Source organism: Lampris incognitus, chromosome 5 (assembly GCF_029633865.1).
Source record: "Lampris incognitus isolate fLamInc1 chromosome 5, fLamInc1.hap2, whole genome shotgun sequence".
In the NCBI taxonomy this organism is placed as follows: Eukaryota; Metazoa; Chordata; class Actinopteri; order Lampriformes; family Lampridae; genus Lampris; species Lampris incognitus.
The window spans coordinates 54,930,686-54,946,625 of record NC_079215.1 but is presented as its reverse complement, the minus strand read 5'-3'; the positions used below and the strand labels follow the sequence as shown (position 1 = coordinate 54,946,625).

Sequence of the window (15,940 nt, the reverse complement as noted above, 5' to 3'; positions counted from 1 at the left end):
GAACAGTAAGAGGAAAAAAACTACATTGGCTTCAGGTTGTGCTTAAACACTGGCATGCATACAGCCTCTCATCTGTTGTATATGAAATGTGACAGAAAACAAAGTATAACTAATCCTTCTTTTTAATGATATTTGGATGCAGAAAGACGCAGGCTTAAAAAGCTTTGTTTCCTCAACTATCATGAATCAGGAACATTTATTTGTCATTTCATTTCATGCACTTGCATATATGAAATCAAACGACATATCATTTCCCCCAGCCCACAGCAGTGCACCACAAAGACAAAAACACATATCCAAACTAAAAGTACACATATATTCAAACTACAAAAAAAAACCCAAAACTACAAAACACATATATCCAACATATCAAAAACATTTTTTTTCACTGTCCAAGACAGTGAATGCCAGATGACTGTCGGAACTGCTGGTCGGTCTGCATGGGCTAGCAGTTAGCTTAGCCTGCCCCGCTTACGCATCCTGTCAGACCGCCCTCGGTGTTACCTCTTCGGGCACAGCTCCAGGCAGCGCCGTGGTCTCTGGGCCCACAAGACGCAGCAGACCAAGCTCTCCCAGCCGATCCAGCGCCAGCTCTCCCAGCCATCAAACGAAGACAAACTTAGACGCAGACGTGGACAAAGACACTGCATGGACGGTACTGGGTGAGGCTGCCGCAAACGTGAATTCGCGCCGCGATCATCCCACACCGGAAGCGGAATAATAACCACAACCTGAAGTTATTGAAGCGGCTTGAAGTGTATTAGAAAACTAACGTGACTGGAATTTTACTAAATGAACATTTGAATGACAACAGTATTACTACTACTTGACAGCAACAGAGAACTAAAAGTAGAATCGAGAAATCCAAGATAATGTTTTACAGAACTCTAATTGTGCTATTATTTTTTTCAAACATTTGCAGTGTAAAAACCTTTGGCAGTTTAAAATATCTTGTAGTAGATCGCCCAATCACTGCTAGGATAGGTGCCAGCATCTCTGCGAACCTGATTGGGATAAGCGGCTTGGATAATGGATGGAATGGACATAAGACAGAGAGGAGGCAGGCTCGGCAGGCCTGTGTGTGTGTGTGTGTGTGTGTGTGTGGAGGTGGGGAGGTGCGACACTGTAGCGTAGATCAGATGCTGTGTTTGCAAAATTTTGAGTGCTTCCATAAAACTGCACTCCATTACAGAGCTGCATGTCAGTGGGCACCTCAAAGTGTGAACGCAGGTTATCATAGTACTGTGTCAGCAGCGTGTTCACGGCAACACTTCGGCTGTGTGATGCCACATCTTCAGGTCTTGAAGTGTGCGTATGTGTGCGCACGCCTGTGTGGAGAAATTAAGAGGGGGATACGCACTCAGATTTTTGTATTGTGAGTGATGGATTATTCATCGCGCTAACCACTGTGGCACGGTGGCGCAGGGGTTAGCGCGGTCGTCTCACAGCGAGAAGGTTCTGGGTTCGAACCCCGGTGTTATCCGACCTTGGGGGTCGTCTTCTGTGCAGAGTTTGCATGTTCTTTCCGTGTCTGTGTGGGTTTCCTCCGGGTGCTCTGGTTTCCCCCCACGGTCCAAAGACATGTAGGTCAGGTGAATTGGCCATACTAAATTGCCCCTAGGTACGAATGTGTGTGTGTGTGTGGGCCCTGTGTGATGGCCTGGCAGCCTGTCCAGGGTGTCTCCCTGCCTGCCGCCCAATAACTGCTGGGATAGGCTCCAGCATCCCTGCGATCCTAAGAGCTGGTTGGGATAATGGATGGATCGCTGGAGTGATGAATTATTGAGTTTCTAAGTGACACGGTCAGTATGCAGTTAATGTATGTGTGTGTGTGTGTGTGTGTGTGTGTGTGTGTGTGTGTGTGTGTGTGTGTAAAAAAGCCAGGTCGTTGATTTAGTGTGTGTGTGTGGGTGTGTGGGTAAGAGGGACAGATACTGTAGAGAGAGTTTATATCTTCAGCCACACATTCAGGTTGCTGTCCTGCTCTGGGTGCCTGCCAGGCCACTTCTTTTTGCGTTGAGCTTGTCTGAGAGAGCATCACATCTGATGTGTGTTGTGAAGTGAATCGAAAACACCTTTCACACCGACAGAGGCTGTGGACATTTTTTTGTCCAAAGTAAACGTTACTATGGATACAATTGTTTTGTTTTTTTCTTTGTTTCTACAACCTTCGCAAAATCATCTGTTGTCCTATGTACCGTACAGATCAGTATTCACACTCGTTGTTGAAATTTCCGCTTCCGGTGTGGGAAGATGGCGGCGAGAACGTGCGTTTGCGGCGGCCTCACCCAGTGCCGTCCATGCAGTGTCTTTGTCCACGTCTGTGTCTGGGTTTGTGCTTTCGTTTGACGGCTGGGAGAGCTGGCGCTGGATTGGCTGGGAGAGCTTGGTCTGCTGCGTCCTGTGGGACCAGGGACCACGGCCCTGCCTGGAGCTGCGCCCGAGGAGGAAACACCGAGGGCGGCCTGACAGGACGCTGAAGCGGGGCAGGCTAAGCTAACTGCTAGCCCATGCAGACCGGCAGTCCCGACAGTCATCCTGATGTTCGCCCTCTTGGACATTGAATTTATTCATTTATTTATTATAATATGTTGGCAATATGTGTTTTTGTAGTTGTTTGTAGTTTGGAGATCTGTCTTTGTCTTTGTGTTGCACTGCTGCGGGCTGGGGGGAACGATGTGTCGTTTCATTACATGTGCGTAGGTGCATGAAATGAAACGAAAAATAAATGTTCCTGATTCTTTGTCACTCCCAAACGCTGAGCTTTTTTCTTTTGTGGCTCATGTGTGTGCACGAGGGAGAGTGCAAGATAGAGAGGAAGTGAGATGCTGTACAGAGTGTATGTCCACAACCAGAGATGTATGTGTTCTTCTGGGGGACTGAGGGTGAAAAGTAGGTTCATTGTATAGTGTGTGTGTGTATGTGTGTGTTGGTGCATACTTTTGTGTTTCACCTCAGGGTCTCATTATAGCTCACATTAGCAGCTGACAGTGTAGGACCACAGGCGTGGGAACCACAGCAACAATTGCGTTTCACTTTTACCACACACGCACACACACACACGCACACACACACACACACACTGATAAACAGAGAAACACACTAGATCTCAGCGTGCTCTGCTGCACGTCTCAGCCCGCTGACACCCCCACACGCTAACCTCCTGCTTCTCCTCCTCTAACTTACACCCTGCACACGAGCTCGAGGAGCTGCCGCACTATGCAGAACTACTGGGTTGGCAAGACAACTTTGGAATCAACCCCCCCCCTCCCCTTTTTCCTTTTTTGTGCTATGATTATGGTTTATTTTTAACGCGAGGCACTGTGTGTATATCGGCATGATTGTTTAGTGCGTCCGGTGACATACCAGGCGAGTTCTGTCGAGGTTTTTAGATCCAAACAAAACGGCAACCGCCTCCGTGAATCACAAAGGTCGTCGTCGTTGTTCCAAAACGATGCCTGTTGACTTGTGGGTGCACAGGTAAAAAGGGCTCACTGACCTACTCGCAGTTTCTTTCCAGCAGTTTTCTCAACCCCTGGCATTTGGGTTAGTTATTGCTCTTTTAGTGATTTTGTCGTATTCATATTCTCGCATTTTATTTGTCATTCTTCAGTGAAACACACCGCTTTGGATCGGTCTGTGTTGCATGAATCAGAATCAGAAACACTTTGTCGTTTCATTTCATGCACTTGCACGCATGAAATGAAACATTGTTTCCCCCAGCCCAAAGCAGTGCAACACAAAGACTAAAACATATCCAAAAACTGCAAGAACTACAAGAACACATATATCAAAACTAAACAACAACGACAAAAGAAATCACTGTCCAGGAGGATGAACGCCAGCCAGGATGACTGTCGGAACTGCCGATCTGCATGGGCTAGCAGTTAGCTTAGCCTGCCCCGCTTCCGCATCCTGTCAGACCGCTCTCGGTGTTTCCTCTTCAGGCGCAGCTCCAGTCAGGGCCGTGGTCCCTGGGCCCACAGGACGCGGCAGACCAGCCGATCCAACGCCAGCTCTCCCAGCCGGACACCATCGGCACACCTCCCCGCACTCCACACGACGACGCTAAAAACACAGTTGAGGCTAGGCGAGGCTGCCGCCTGACCGCCCTCGGTGTTATCGGAACTGCCAGTCTGCATGGGCTAGCGGTTAGCTTAGCCTGCCCCGCTTCCACGTCTTGTCAGACCGCCCTCGGTGTCATCAGAACTACCAGTCTGCATGGGCTAGCAGTTAGCTTAGCCTTCCCCGCTTCCGTGTCCTGTCAGATCGCCCTTGGTGTTACCTCTTCGGGCACAGCTCCAGGCAGGGCCTCGGTCCCTGGGCCCACAGGATGCAGCAGACCAAGCTCTCCCAGCCATCAAACGAAGACTAAGTTAGACGCAGGCTTGGAGACAAAGACACTGCATGGACGGCACTGGGTGAGGCCACTGCAAATGTGAATTCGTGCCGCCATCCTCCCACACCGGAAGCGGATGAAGTAGGTGAGATGTTAAAAACGGGGCCCCTCTTCATGTGAACACGCTCATGGCTTGATGAGAACAGCAGGGTGTAGAAGTGATGACTCCCTTTGTTCGGCCAGTTTTACTATTCCTATTGCCTTGTTACGTAGCCAGCACTTGCAAAGATTCCCAAACTGTGATGAAGTGCCTTCACGAGTATGACCCCTGCTCTCTTTTTTTAAGATGTATGACAGTTTGGTCTCATATTTATTTTTGTTCCATAAATTAATTTATTGTATTTCTTCACAAAAAGTGCTTGGGAAATGAACGCAGCTGTTTAGCATGCAAAAGGCTGCTTGGGGTATGGACGGCCCTGCAGCAGAAATGTGCTTGATCAGCACACAGTGTTAAACAACAACCCTGTCCAAACACACACCATGACCATCCGTTATGGTCATTCGCACCTACAATAAAACGCTATAACAGCACAGACACACACGTGTTAACCCACAAACTCCTGTGTGCTCACACATGCTACACGTGCATGCTCGCATACAGATGTTCTCAGCCATGACACAGCTGTTAAGCCAGCATGCATGAGCCGCCTAATCACACATCTGTATATCCGTTCAAACACAGCTCTGTTGCTTTTGCTCTGGCTTTTTATCTCCCCCTCCCCCAGAACAAACACAACCGAAATCCTCTACTTCATTGCTAATCAAGCCCACTTATTAGCCCTGCTTTTTATCCCCCACCCCTGTTTTTCGCCAAGCCACCCGGCAAACCCCTCACAGATGTGCACATGTACAGACATGTATTCCTTCTCGCAGCACCAGAATTGTCTCGCTGATGAGCACTAATTAGTCTGAGGAGGGTTTCCTTCCTTCCAAGGAGTGAGGCGAGCGAAAGCAGGAGGGATGTGGGGTAGATGGTAGATCTAATAATGAGGAACGAGGGAAGACATTTTCTGAATGAATATTTGCCAATTTCTGTGTTTTTGTATTTTTTTCTCCCATATTGATAATACAGCTTGCAGTTCTCTGGGTGCTGTCAAGTAACTCTATCAACGTGCACGCTCTGTCTGCTTTTATTTGATTTGTTCAGGTGGTCTAAGCATGATGGGTTGGTAAAACCACAGGTTACATTATCTCCATCTCATTCTGTGCCCTCATTTCTAATCTACACCATAATCTACATGATAATAGACATCAGAATCTATATAATCTATATCATAATCGACATCATAATCTATACAATCTAAATCATAATCTATACAATCGACATCATAATCTATATAATCTATATCATAATCATATAATCTATATAATCTACATCATAATCTATATAATTTCTATCACAATTTCTATCATAATCTGTATAATCTATATCACAATCGACATCATCTATAAAATCTATATCGTAATTTATATCATAATCTATATAATCTCTATCATGATCATAATCTATATAATCTACATCATAATCTATATAATTTCTATCACAATTTCTATCATAATCTGTATAATCTATATCATAATCAACATCATCTATAAAATCTATATCGTAATTTATATCATAATCTATATAATCTCTATCATGATCATATCATAATCTACACTGCTCAAAAAAATAAAGGGAACACATAAGCAATGCAATGTAGCTCCAAGTCAATCACACTTTTGAGATATCAACCTGTCCAGTTAGGGAAGCAACACTGATTTGTGAATCAATTTCACCTTTTGGTAAATTGTCTAATTTCCACCAGGTGGAAATTAGACAATTTGCAAGACAACCCCTATAAAAGGAATGGATTTGCAGGTGGTGGCCACAGACCATTTGCCTGTCCTCATCTTTTCTGGCCGATCTTTGGTTAGTTTTTCATTTTGCTAGTGCCCTCACCACTAGAGGTGGCATGAGGCGGTATCTGCAACCTACAGAAGTTGCTCAGGTAGTGCAGCTCATCCAGGATGGCACATCAATGCGTGCTGTGGCAAGAAGATTTGATGTGTCTCCCAGCACAGTGTCCAGAGCATGGAGGAGGTACCAGGAGACAGGCCAGTACACCAGGAGACGTGGAGGGGGCCGCAGGAGGACAACAACCCCGCAGCAGGACCGCTATCTGGTCCTTTGTGCAAGGAGGAACAGGAGGAGCACTGCCGGAGCCCTACAAAACGACCTTCAACAGGCCACTAATGTGCAGGTTTCTGCTCAAACAGTGAGAAACAGAATGCATGAGGATGGTATGAGGGCCCGACGTCCACAATTGGGGCCTGTGCTCACAGCCCAACACCGTGCAGCCCGATTGACCTTTGCCAGAGAACATCTTGGTTGGCAGATTCGCCATTGGCGCCCTGTGCTCTTCACAGATGAGAGCAGGTTCACACTGAACACATGTGACAGACGTGAGAGAGTCTGGAGACGCTGTGGAGAACGTTCTGCTGCCTGCAACATCCTCCAGCATGACCGGTTTGGCGGTGGGTCAGTGATGGTCTGGGGAGGCATATCCTTGGAGGGCCGCACAGACCTCTACGTGCTAGCCAGAGGTACCATGACTGCCATTAGGTACCGGGATGAGATCCTCAGACCCATTGTCAGACCATATGCTGGTGCAGTGGGCCCTGGGTTCCTGCTCATGCATGACAATGCTCGTCCTCATGTGGCCAGAGTGTGTCAGCAGTTCCTGTATGTCGAGGGCATTGATGCTATGGACTGGCCTGCACGTTCCCCAGACCTGAATCCAATCGAGCACCTCTGGGACATCATGTCTCGTACCATCCGCCAACGCGATATCGCACCACAGACTGTCCAGGAGTTGACCGATGCCCTGATCCAGGTCTGGGAGGAGATCCCTCAGGAGACCATCCGTCGTCTCATCAGGAGCATGCCCAGACGTTGTAGGGAGTGCATACAGGCACGTGGAGGCCACACACACTACTGAGCCTCATTTTGAATCGTCTTGAGGAATTTCCACAGAAGTTGGATCAGCCTATGTTCTCATTTTCCACTTTGATTTTGAGTATGATTCTGAATCCAGACCTTAATGGGCTAATGATTTTGATTTCCATTGATCATTCTTAGGTATGGATGGATAAGATTTGTTGATATTCTATCTACAGAAATAGGTGTACAATGATTTAAAAAAGTCATTTCAGGTAGCTGGGGAGACACCCTGGACAGGCTGCCAGGCCATCACAGGGCCAACACACACACATACACACACACACACACACACTCACTTCTGGTTCCCAGCTGACGGTTTGTTCATTTCTTGCTCTGCTTGCCCCCCCCCCCCACCTTTTTCACCCCAATTGTACCTGGACAATTACCCCACTCTTCCGAGCCATCCCGGTCTCTGCTCCACCCCCTCTGTCGATCCAGGGAGGGCTGCAGACTACCACATGTCTCCTCCGATACATGTGGATTCGCCAGCCGCTTCTTTTCACCTGGCAGTGAGGAGTTTCACCAGGGGGACGTAGAGCGTGGGAGGATTACGCTATTCCCCCAGTTCCCCCTCCCCCCTGAACGGGTGCCCTGACCGACCAGAGGAGGTGCTAGTGCAGCGACCAGGATACATACCCACATCTGGCTTCCCACCCGCAGACACGGCCAATTGTGTCTGTAGGGACGCCCGACCAAGCCGGCGGTAACAGGGGGATTTGATCCGGCGATCTCCGTGTTAGTAGGCAACGGAATAGACCGCTACTTTACCCACACAAAAATTGCACATTTTTACAGATTTATGTTATGCTTGGCCAACAGATGTTTGGATAAATTGTCCATATCGCCTCCCTTAGTTTAATGGTTTTATTGCATTTTGGCAACCAACATTGTTGTCGTCTGGGTAAAGTGTAACCACACAGTGTTTGGTTCTCTCCACCATCATCACACGAACACTTCTCAAGTGTTGTGTTAGAATGAAACCCCACCCCTCACTCACTGACAGACGCCGAGAGAGGGAAACGGCAAGATAAGAGAGGGAAAGCGAGAGAGAGCGGCAACATTATGGTAATGGCTTTGCCATAAATTCCTTGAAAACCGTATTTGCTGCTACAGAAATCTCACTCCCTAATTTCTCCAAACCCAACAGTGGAACAGATAACACCAGACCATATCAACACCACGTGTTTTACTACTTTAGAACCAGTTCCTGTTTAGTACCAGGTTTTCAGGCAGCATCCTAATCTCGATATAGTTCAGCTCACTGCCTTTACATTGAAATCTGATTTCTCTTTCACTAAAAAGCATATGAAGGCCACCGGGGAAAAAAAGATCAGTCACATTTTTTTTTTTTTTGAGAAAATCAATTTCAATAATTCAAAACGCTCTCACAGACTTCACATAAAAATTATGGTTCGATTTTATATCTTTTTTTTTTTTGGTGGATCTGGTCATGTGATCTGACCAGGACCTCACCAGCGACACTGTGATCATTTTTCCTTTGTACACATTGGACATTGATCGTTCTTTCATTATACATGTTTTTAAAAAGTGTGTCTAACTCAGGACTTCGATCGTTTTAGGTGTTCATAATTTGTGGGAAGAAACTACGGTGCTTGGGGAGTAGGTTAAGGGCAATTGTTAAGGGCAATTGTGACTGATCGTTTTTCCCCCATGGTCTTCATATGAATTCAGTTAGTTCTAACAGTTACACCTTATAAAATATTTACCATACACAACATCAACAGCTCACTCGTTCCCTGTGTCTCTCCCATTCAAAAGTGTGACGACAAATCATGTGTGACAAATAGGCTATGGACTGTAATTCCTGATTATTTTCAGTATCGATTCATCTATCAATCTTTTTTTTGTGTGGATTTTCCCCCTTTTTTCTCTCCAATGGTACTTGGCCAATTACCCCACTCTTCCGAGCCGTCCCGGTCGCTGCTCCACCCCCTCTGCCGATCTGGGGAGGGCTGCAGACTACCACATGCCTCCTCCGATACATGTGGAGTCGCCAGCCGCTTCTTTTCACCTGACAGTGAGGTGTTTCACTAGCAGGACGTCATGCGTGGGAGGATCACAGGCGCCCCAACTGACCAGAGGAGGCGCTAGTGCATCGACCAGGACACATACCCACATCCGGCTTCCCACCCGCAGACACGGCCAATTGTGTCTGTAGGGATGCCCGACCAAGCCGGAGGTAACACGGGGATTTGAACCACCGATCCCCATGTTGGTAGGCAACAGAATAGACCACTATGCAGCCTGGACACCCCTTTTTCATCTATCAAACTCTTCTTATTCAATTGTTGCTTTGTATGAATAAATAATTTAGTCTATAATTTCAAAAATATTGACAAGTTCTCAGTCTTAAGGGATATCTTAAAGCTGCTCGCTTTAGTCTGATCAGCAGCCAAAAAACCCAGTTCAGTGTTCATCTTTCACTATGTAATGAGATGAATCAGAGACAGGCAAGCGTTTATCGATTGTAGCAACCAGAGAAGCCAAGAGAGTGGAGACAGAGACTACCTTCATGACTGGCTGAGCAAAGTACTTGGCACTCCAATCACACAGGCCTGTCTGAAGGGTGGCACTGATGTAGTTCCTGTGTCCACCCTGCTCATCCCCGTCCTCAGCTGCCTAGATATACACAACACAGACAAGGACACACGTGTACATACAGACACATACATGACCAACACACACAAATACACACACCCCGCAAACAAATCAATAACGCAGGGCACTTTATTTTGCAGTCAGAGTCACAATAGGCATAATTAAATGAGTCAAGGCAGAGTATGCAAATTTTCATCGTCAGTCAACTTGCAGCGGTTTTCCAGCACTACGGCACCCCGTCTGCCGGTTCATTCTGACCAGCGTAAACGATGCCTCGGCCTACCTGTTCAGGACCCTTATCAAACATCTTGCGTGTGCGGGGGAACTGGTGCGAGTGAGGAGCCTGTCCGCCCAGCGTGGGGGTGTAGGGGGGCCGTATGGTGGGTTGCTCCCTCGCGGGGGGCTTGGGCACCTCATTGGTCAAGCTGGAGCTGCTGGCACTGGGCATAGGAGGAGAGCCTCTGGAGCGAGAGAGAGACGGGGTGGGGTTGAATAACAGCGGTGGTGAATGAAAATGGTACTTCAGTTGGCGTTCAGTCTCGGTCAATTCGCAGCAGATGTAATTTTGATGCATGCGAGCGTGCGCCTGAGCTTTGGGTCGCCAAGCCCTCATAAATATACATTTCTTTTGACCCAGATCTGGATGATGACACGGTACTCAGCTAATAGAAAATTCCAGTCACTTGGACGCCGTTCTTCTCAGTAAAAAATAAAAAACCACTGGAAAACTCACGAGTAAATCTCATCATCTTGTTTCTCTAAACTCCTACTTGATATACCCATTCACAGTGACGCACACACACACACACACAAGGCCAATCTATTAAATATGTCTTTTAGCTGAATCACAGGCCAACAGGGTGATGATTAAGAACAGTTTGAAAAATCTGAAAGTGAAAAAGATCAATTAATCCCACCATTGGGGAAATTAAAGGTATGTTCCCACACTGGTTAGTTACGCTCAATACATCGAACGGTATGAGTGTGTATGTGTGTGTGTGAGTCAACTCGCGTGTCTCCACTAATCCTTGCTCCCAGGAAGGTCGAGTGAACCTTTTCCATGTTGCTTGTGTCGTCGTTATCAAACGTGGCTGAGTGACTGTTGGCGAATGCACTTGTGTGTCTTTTACGCATTTGTGTGCATGTAATGCGGTTGCGTGTGAGGTTTCTCCTCACCCAGCCTGGTGGATGTGGGTGCCCTTGCTGGTGGGGCTTGCAGGAGCTGACTGGGTGAGAGATCCAGAGTCCAGGATCCTCTGAGGCCGCGCGTTCATCGTCGCCTGAGAGGAAGAAGAGAGGGTGAAATGGAGGTTTAATTCACCATCGGTTCATAAAGGAAACAGGCTGCAAGCTCACTCCTGAGAGGCGAGCAGCCAGGCTGCACTTGCAAGGCTGAGGGATGCAAAGACAGAGCAAAGAGAGGGGGAGAGAGAGCAAGAGGGGGGTCGGCAAAATCGTGAGAGGAATATGTCAAAACTGAAGCCTCAAACATTCGAGCGGCGCAAGGCAGAGAAAAAGCAAATGCGATACCCCAAAAAGTGGGACACACTCCTCCCGGAGCGTGCCAGCTAATCGAAAGTCTGAGGCTTCAAAAAAAGTTTGCCATTACCTGCAACTTCATCTCATCGACGAGACCAAGCAATATACCCTCTTCATCGCGAGCAGTTTAATGGCTGCCCACAAGGGAGGGGTAAACTTAATAAAAGGAATAGAGGCGAAGTGTCGCCGATGAATAAAGGAGCTGTTGTTTACCCTAGTCAGGCGGTGAGAAAACTCTGTGAGCGCGGCGTAAATCCAGTTAACACTGGCAAACACATTTTACTACCTGGAACTGCATTTGATTTGATTTCTATGCTAATTAGGAAACTTTTTTTTGGGGAGTTGGTGTTTGAGTATGCATCTGAAGGGCTCCACGGGGGAAGCGAGAGCCGTTATTTTTATTCAGCGGTCTGGGTTTCTTCCAACTTTAGGCAAGGAGCTTTATTTTTTGAGAGTGCATGCGCATATTCCACTGTATTTCCTAGGCAATAGAGGCATCAATTTGTCGTCTGCGGTGTCAGATCTTCATCAAGAAGCACTGAATGTGGAACAAAGCAAACGCAGCACAACTACACCATAATTTAAATTTTTGCACTCGCTGAAAGCTGCAGCACCGAATTCTAAAAATAAAGAAAATAAGATAAACCAAATTAATCCATCACAGATCTGAAAGTTGTGAATTCTCAGTTTGAGGACCTCCATCAAGATATGCACAGCTACTTGCTCTAGATGGGAATATCTACTGACTAACCAATGGGATAAATGAGCATATATACATGTATGCAGTCAGAGCATGTAGTGAAAGAAATTAAACATGAATGACTGAGCAAGTTGGAAAATAAATGAAGGGATGGATGAGTGAATTACAGGGCTGGGACGATATGCTAATCTCCCGATTCAATACTATCAGGGTGCTTGGGTGCCAATTCGATATGTACTGCAATTCTTAAGTACTGCGATTCAATATTATGATTTATTGCAATTTTTTTGTTTGCTTTTTTAACACTAGACGATGGGAAAAGTTGAATCATACACTCCTAAAGACTATATCTTGAGTCATATTTCCAAAAACAATGCACATCACACGTCAGTCAGTCTTTCTGAGTTTTATTTCAGCAGTATCGTTGATATACTGCACATAAAAGTGGTAAATATAACTTCCGGTATGGTGCAGAAACAAGCAGCAGCATAGATTAGGGGCTCCCAGACGGTCTCCCCCTCCCCAAATAAATACTGGGTATCTGGGTAGACAAAGAAAAGCGATTCCGTTTCCAGATGCTTCACCCAGTGAAACCCAGAGTGTTTTTCGACACCGGTCCAGTAATCTACAATAACACACCAGAGAGGATGGAGGACCTGAAGAAAAGGGGATTAATCCTGCACTGCTCTGGAGTCGAGACCCCTGCGGAAGGTAGACCTACGGCGAGACTGAGACAACTTCCCTGGGAAACAACAGGCGCAACATCTCGCCAGTACCGAGAAGCATGCCTTAAATGCATCCAGGATAAGCTAAAGGGGTTTCAATGCAACGAAGATGCAACATGAGAAATTTCTTGTATTATAAGTGACTAGGATACCTTACTCGGCGTTGCCCGGGGAAAATGTTCTCACCAAAAAAAACAACACGATCGGATCTTTACAATATAAGTGATGATGACATGTAGGATAATTTATGATATGATACATGTGATAAACGAATGTCGAATAAACGAATCTTATTAACAAAAATGTCCTCATTTTCAACCGCCGCAAATCGCCACAAAATAAACTCAATTTCGCAAATAAATCGATTTCAAGGTTTTTGAAATAGTTCCCGAACTGTGCAATCCTTGGAAAGTGCTGATTCTAAAGATACCTTTCTTTTTGTTCTACAATGAGTATTTCTGGAGTTTTATGCGAACATATAAACATACACTCTTGCTTTATATATATAGCTTGAGTAACTAGAAAAGAAGGCGGCAGGATTATATCATATATAACAAAAGACCAGGCGACTTTTCCTATTGTAAACATAAGCCATTGAAATTGACCATACATCTGGGAATTGATGTTTGTTTTTCTTTTTTTATATATATCTTTAATTCAGATTTTGATATTTACAATACAAAAAGACAACACAACAACAAGACAACAGTACACTGACAGTATGAGAGACAAATAAAATAAAACTGGCAAGTTGGCAAATTGCTTGGACTGCACATTGTCAGCATATAGTCAGCGACAGTAAGATGACTCAGGTGTCTAGGAACTTCTCAAATTATGGCCCCTCATCCATAGGAAGCCTCTGCAGGGCATTAAAGAACAATATAAAGGGTTGCCATTTTGTGGTGAATTTATCATTTGAACCCCCAAAGAGTATTTAATTTCCTCCAATTTATGAAAGAACATCACATCTTTAAGCCGACAGGAGAAGCAGAGAGGCAGTGCAGACTTCCAGTTAAGAAGAATTCTGCAATGGGCTAACAGGGTTGTGAAAGTGACAATGTCAGCTTGTTTAGGATTTAATGAGAACAAATCCACGGGGATGCCAAAGATAGCTATTAAGGGGCATGGTTGCAGGTCAATTTCAAGGACATCAGGAAGATTTTTAAAGATTGAATGCCAGTAGGGTTGCAATTTGGGGTAGTGAACAAACATATGAGAGAGGTCACATGGGGAGGCATGACACCTGTCACAACTGTCACTTACATTCGGATATATTTTGGATAGTCTGGATTTGGAGAAGTGTACTCTGTGCAAAACTTTGAATTATATAAGCCCGAGACAAGCATAGGAAGGTGGTAGGTCGCACCCTATCAATCGCCTCATTCCACCATTCTTCATCCAATTTAACCCCACCATTTCTTGTGCCCAAGTAGTCTTTGTCTTGTTCAAAGAACATATAACTAGTGATATGATAACTGAATAGATGTTGGAAGATGTTTGTTTTACTATGTGTACTGCTCTGATTTAATCTGATTTCAACCAGTCAGAGATGTTGGTCTGCACTACGAGGGGCTGCTTCAGGGTTAAGGACTTCCTCTCCTAACTTGGAGGTTGAGTTCACACTTCAGAGATGGAAGTCACTAATGTTAAGCATTTGTGTTTATATTTTAAGTTTCATTTGGATTCACAGATGGAAGTTCTTTTGTTCAGGTCCTCTAGGGATGTTTAAATATTTAGGTAAACTTTTTCTTTTCAACTGACTGAAATACTTCATCAATGCAAAAAGGTTACATAATCCTATAAAAAGAAGTAAGGCAATTGCTAAAATGAAAACAGAAAATCAAGACAACTTTCTGGCAAGAAACACACCTCTCAAGTACTGAACATGAGAAGTTGCTCATAAAGGAGTTTAAAAACTCACTACTCGTCTTTCAACAGGAGAAGTGTGATGGGGGGGTGGGGGGTAGCAATACTTTTCTCAAACAAAGTAAACTTCTAGTTTTCGTCACAAATCATTGACAAAGCATGGCGTTACTTACTGATCCAAGGTTTGAACGAGCATAAAAAAGTTAGACTACTGAATGTCTATAGATCGCCAGGAAATGATGAACAGTTGATCAAGACGGTTTTTAATATGATATCTATGGAAGCATCAGGTGTTTTAATATGTGGGGGGGGACTGGAACATTCATCTACATCCCTCCTTGGACTGCTCATCTCATCTCATCTCATCTCATCTCATCTCATCTCATCTCATCTCATCTCATCTCATCTTCAGCCACTTATCCGGGGTCGGGTCGCGGTGGCAGCAAGCTAAGTAGGGCACTCCAGACGTCCCTTTCCTCAGCAATACCCTCCAGCTCATCCTGGGGGATCCAAAGGCGTTCCCAGGCCGGATTGGACATGTAGTCCCTCCAGCGAGTTCTGGGTCTACCCTGGGGTCTCCTGCCAGTTGGATGTTCCTGGAAAACCTCCAAAGGAAGGCGCCCAGGAGGCATCCTAATCAGATGCCTGAACCACTTCAACTGGCTCCTTTTGACGCGAAGGGGCAGCGGCTCCACTCCAAGCTCCCTGCGGATGTCCGAGCTCCTCACCCTATCTCTAAGGCTGAGCCCTGACACCCTACAGAGGAAACTCATTTTAGTCGCTTGTATCCGCAATCTCACCCTTTCGGTCAACTACCCAAAGCTCCTGGACTGCTCAAATAGAACAAAAAGATAAAACCTGTAGCATTAAGGTTTAAAAAAACTGCTTAGAGCAATAAGTGATAGATATACGGAGGGAACTACACACACTTGGTTAGAGCTTGACTTTTTTCCCCCTATCCTCACTGTGTACTCAAGACTCGATAACTTTGTGTAATTTAGATACACAGGATTATAAACTGTGACATAGGGGTAAAGGACATTTCTGACCATGCAGGGGTATATTTAAATTTACATTTAGATAACAAGCTGAAGGAGACTTTATGGAGA

At 45.6% G+C, this 15,940-nt stretch overlaps 1 protein-coding gene across 1 annotated transcript in view; it reads right to left on the bottom strand.

The window, feature by feature from the left end:
• rptor (regulatory associated protein of MTOR, complex 1) overlaps window positions 1-15,940 on the bottom strand; it is a 330,716-nt gene that overhangs the window by 51,399 nt on the left and 263,377 nt on the right. Inside the window, exons 23-25 of the mRNA XM_056279703.1 lie at window positions 11,178-11,281; window positions 10,285-10,462; window positions 9,912-10,022 (exon numbers count right to left, since the gene is read on the bottom strand). Coding sequence (XP_056135678.1) covers window positions 9,912-10,022; window positions 10,285-10,462; window positions 11,178-11,281 — 393 coding nt within the window. The remainder of the gene's footprint in view (window positions 1-9,911; window positions 10,023-10,284; window positions 10,463-11,177; window positions 11,282-15,940) is intronic.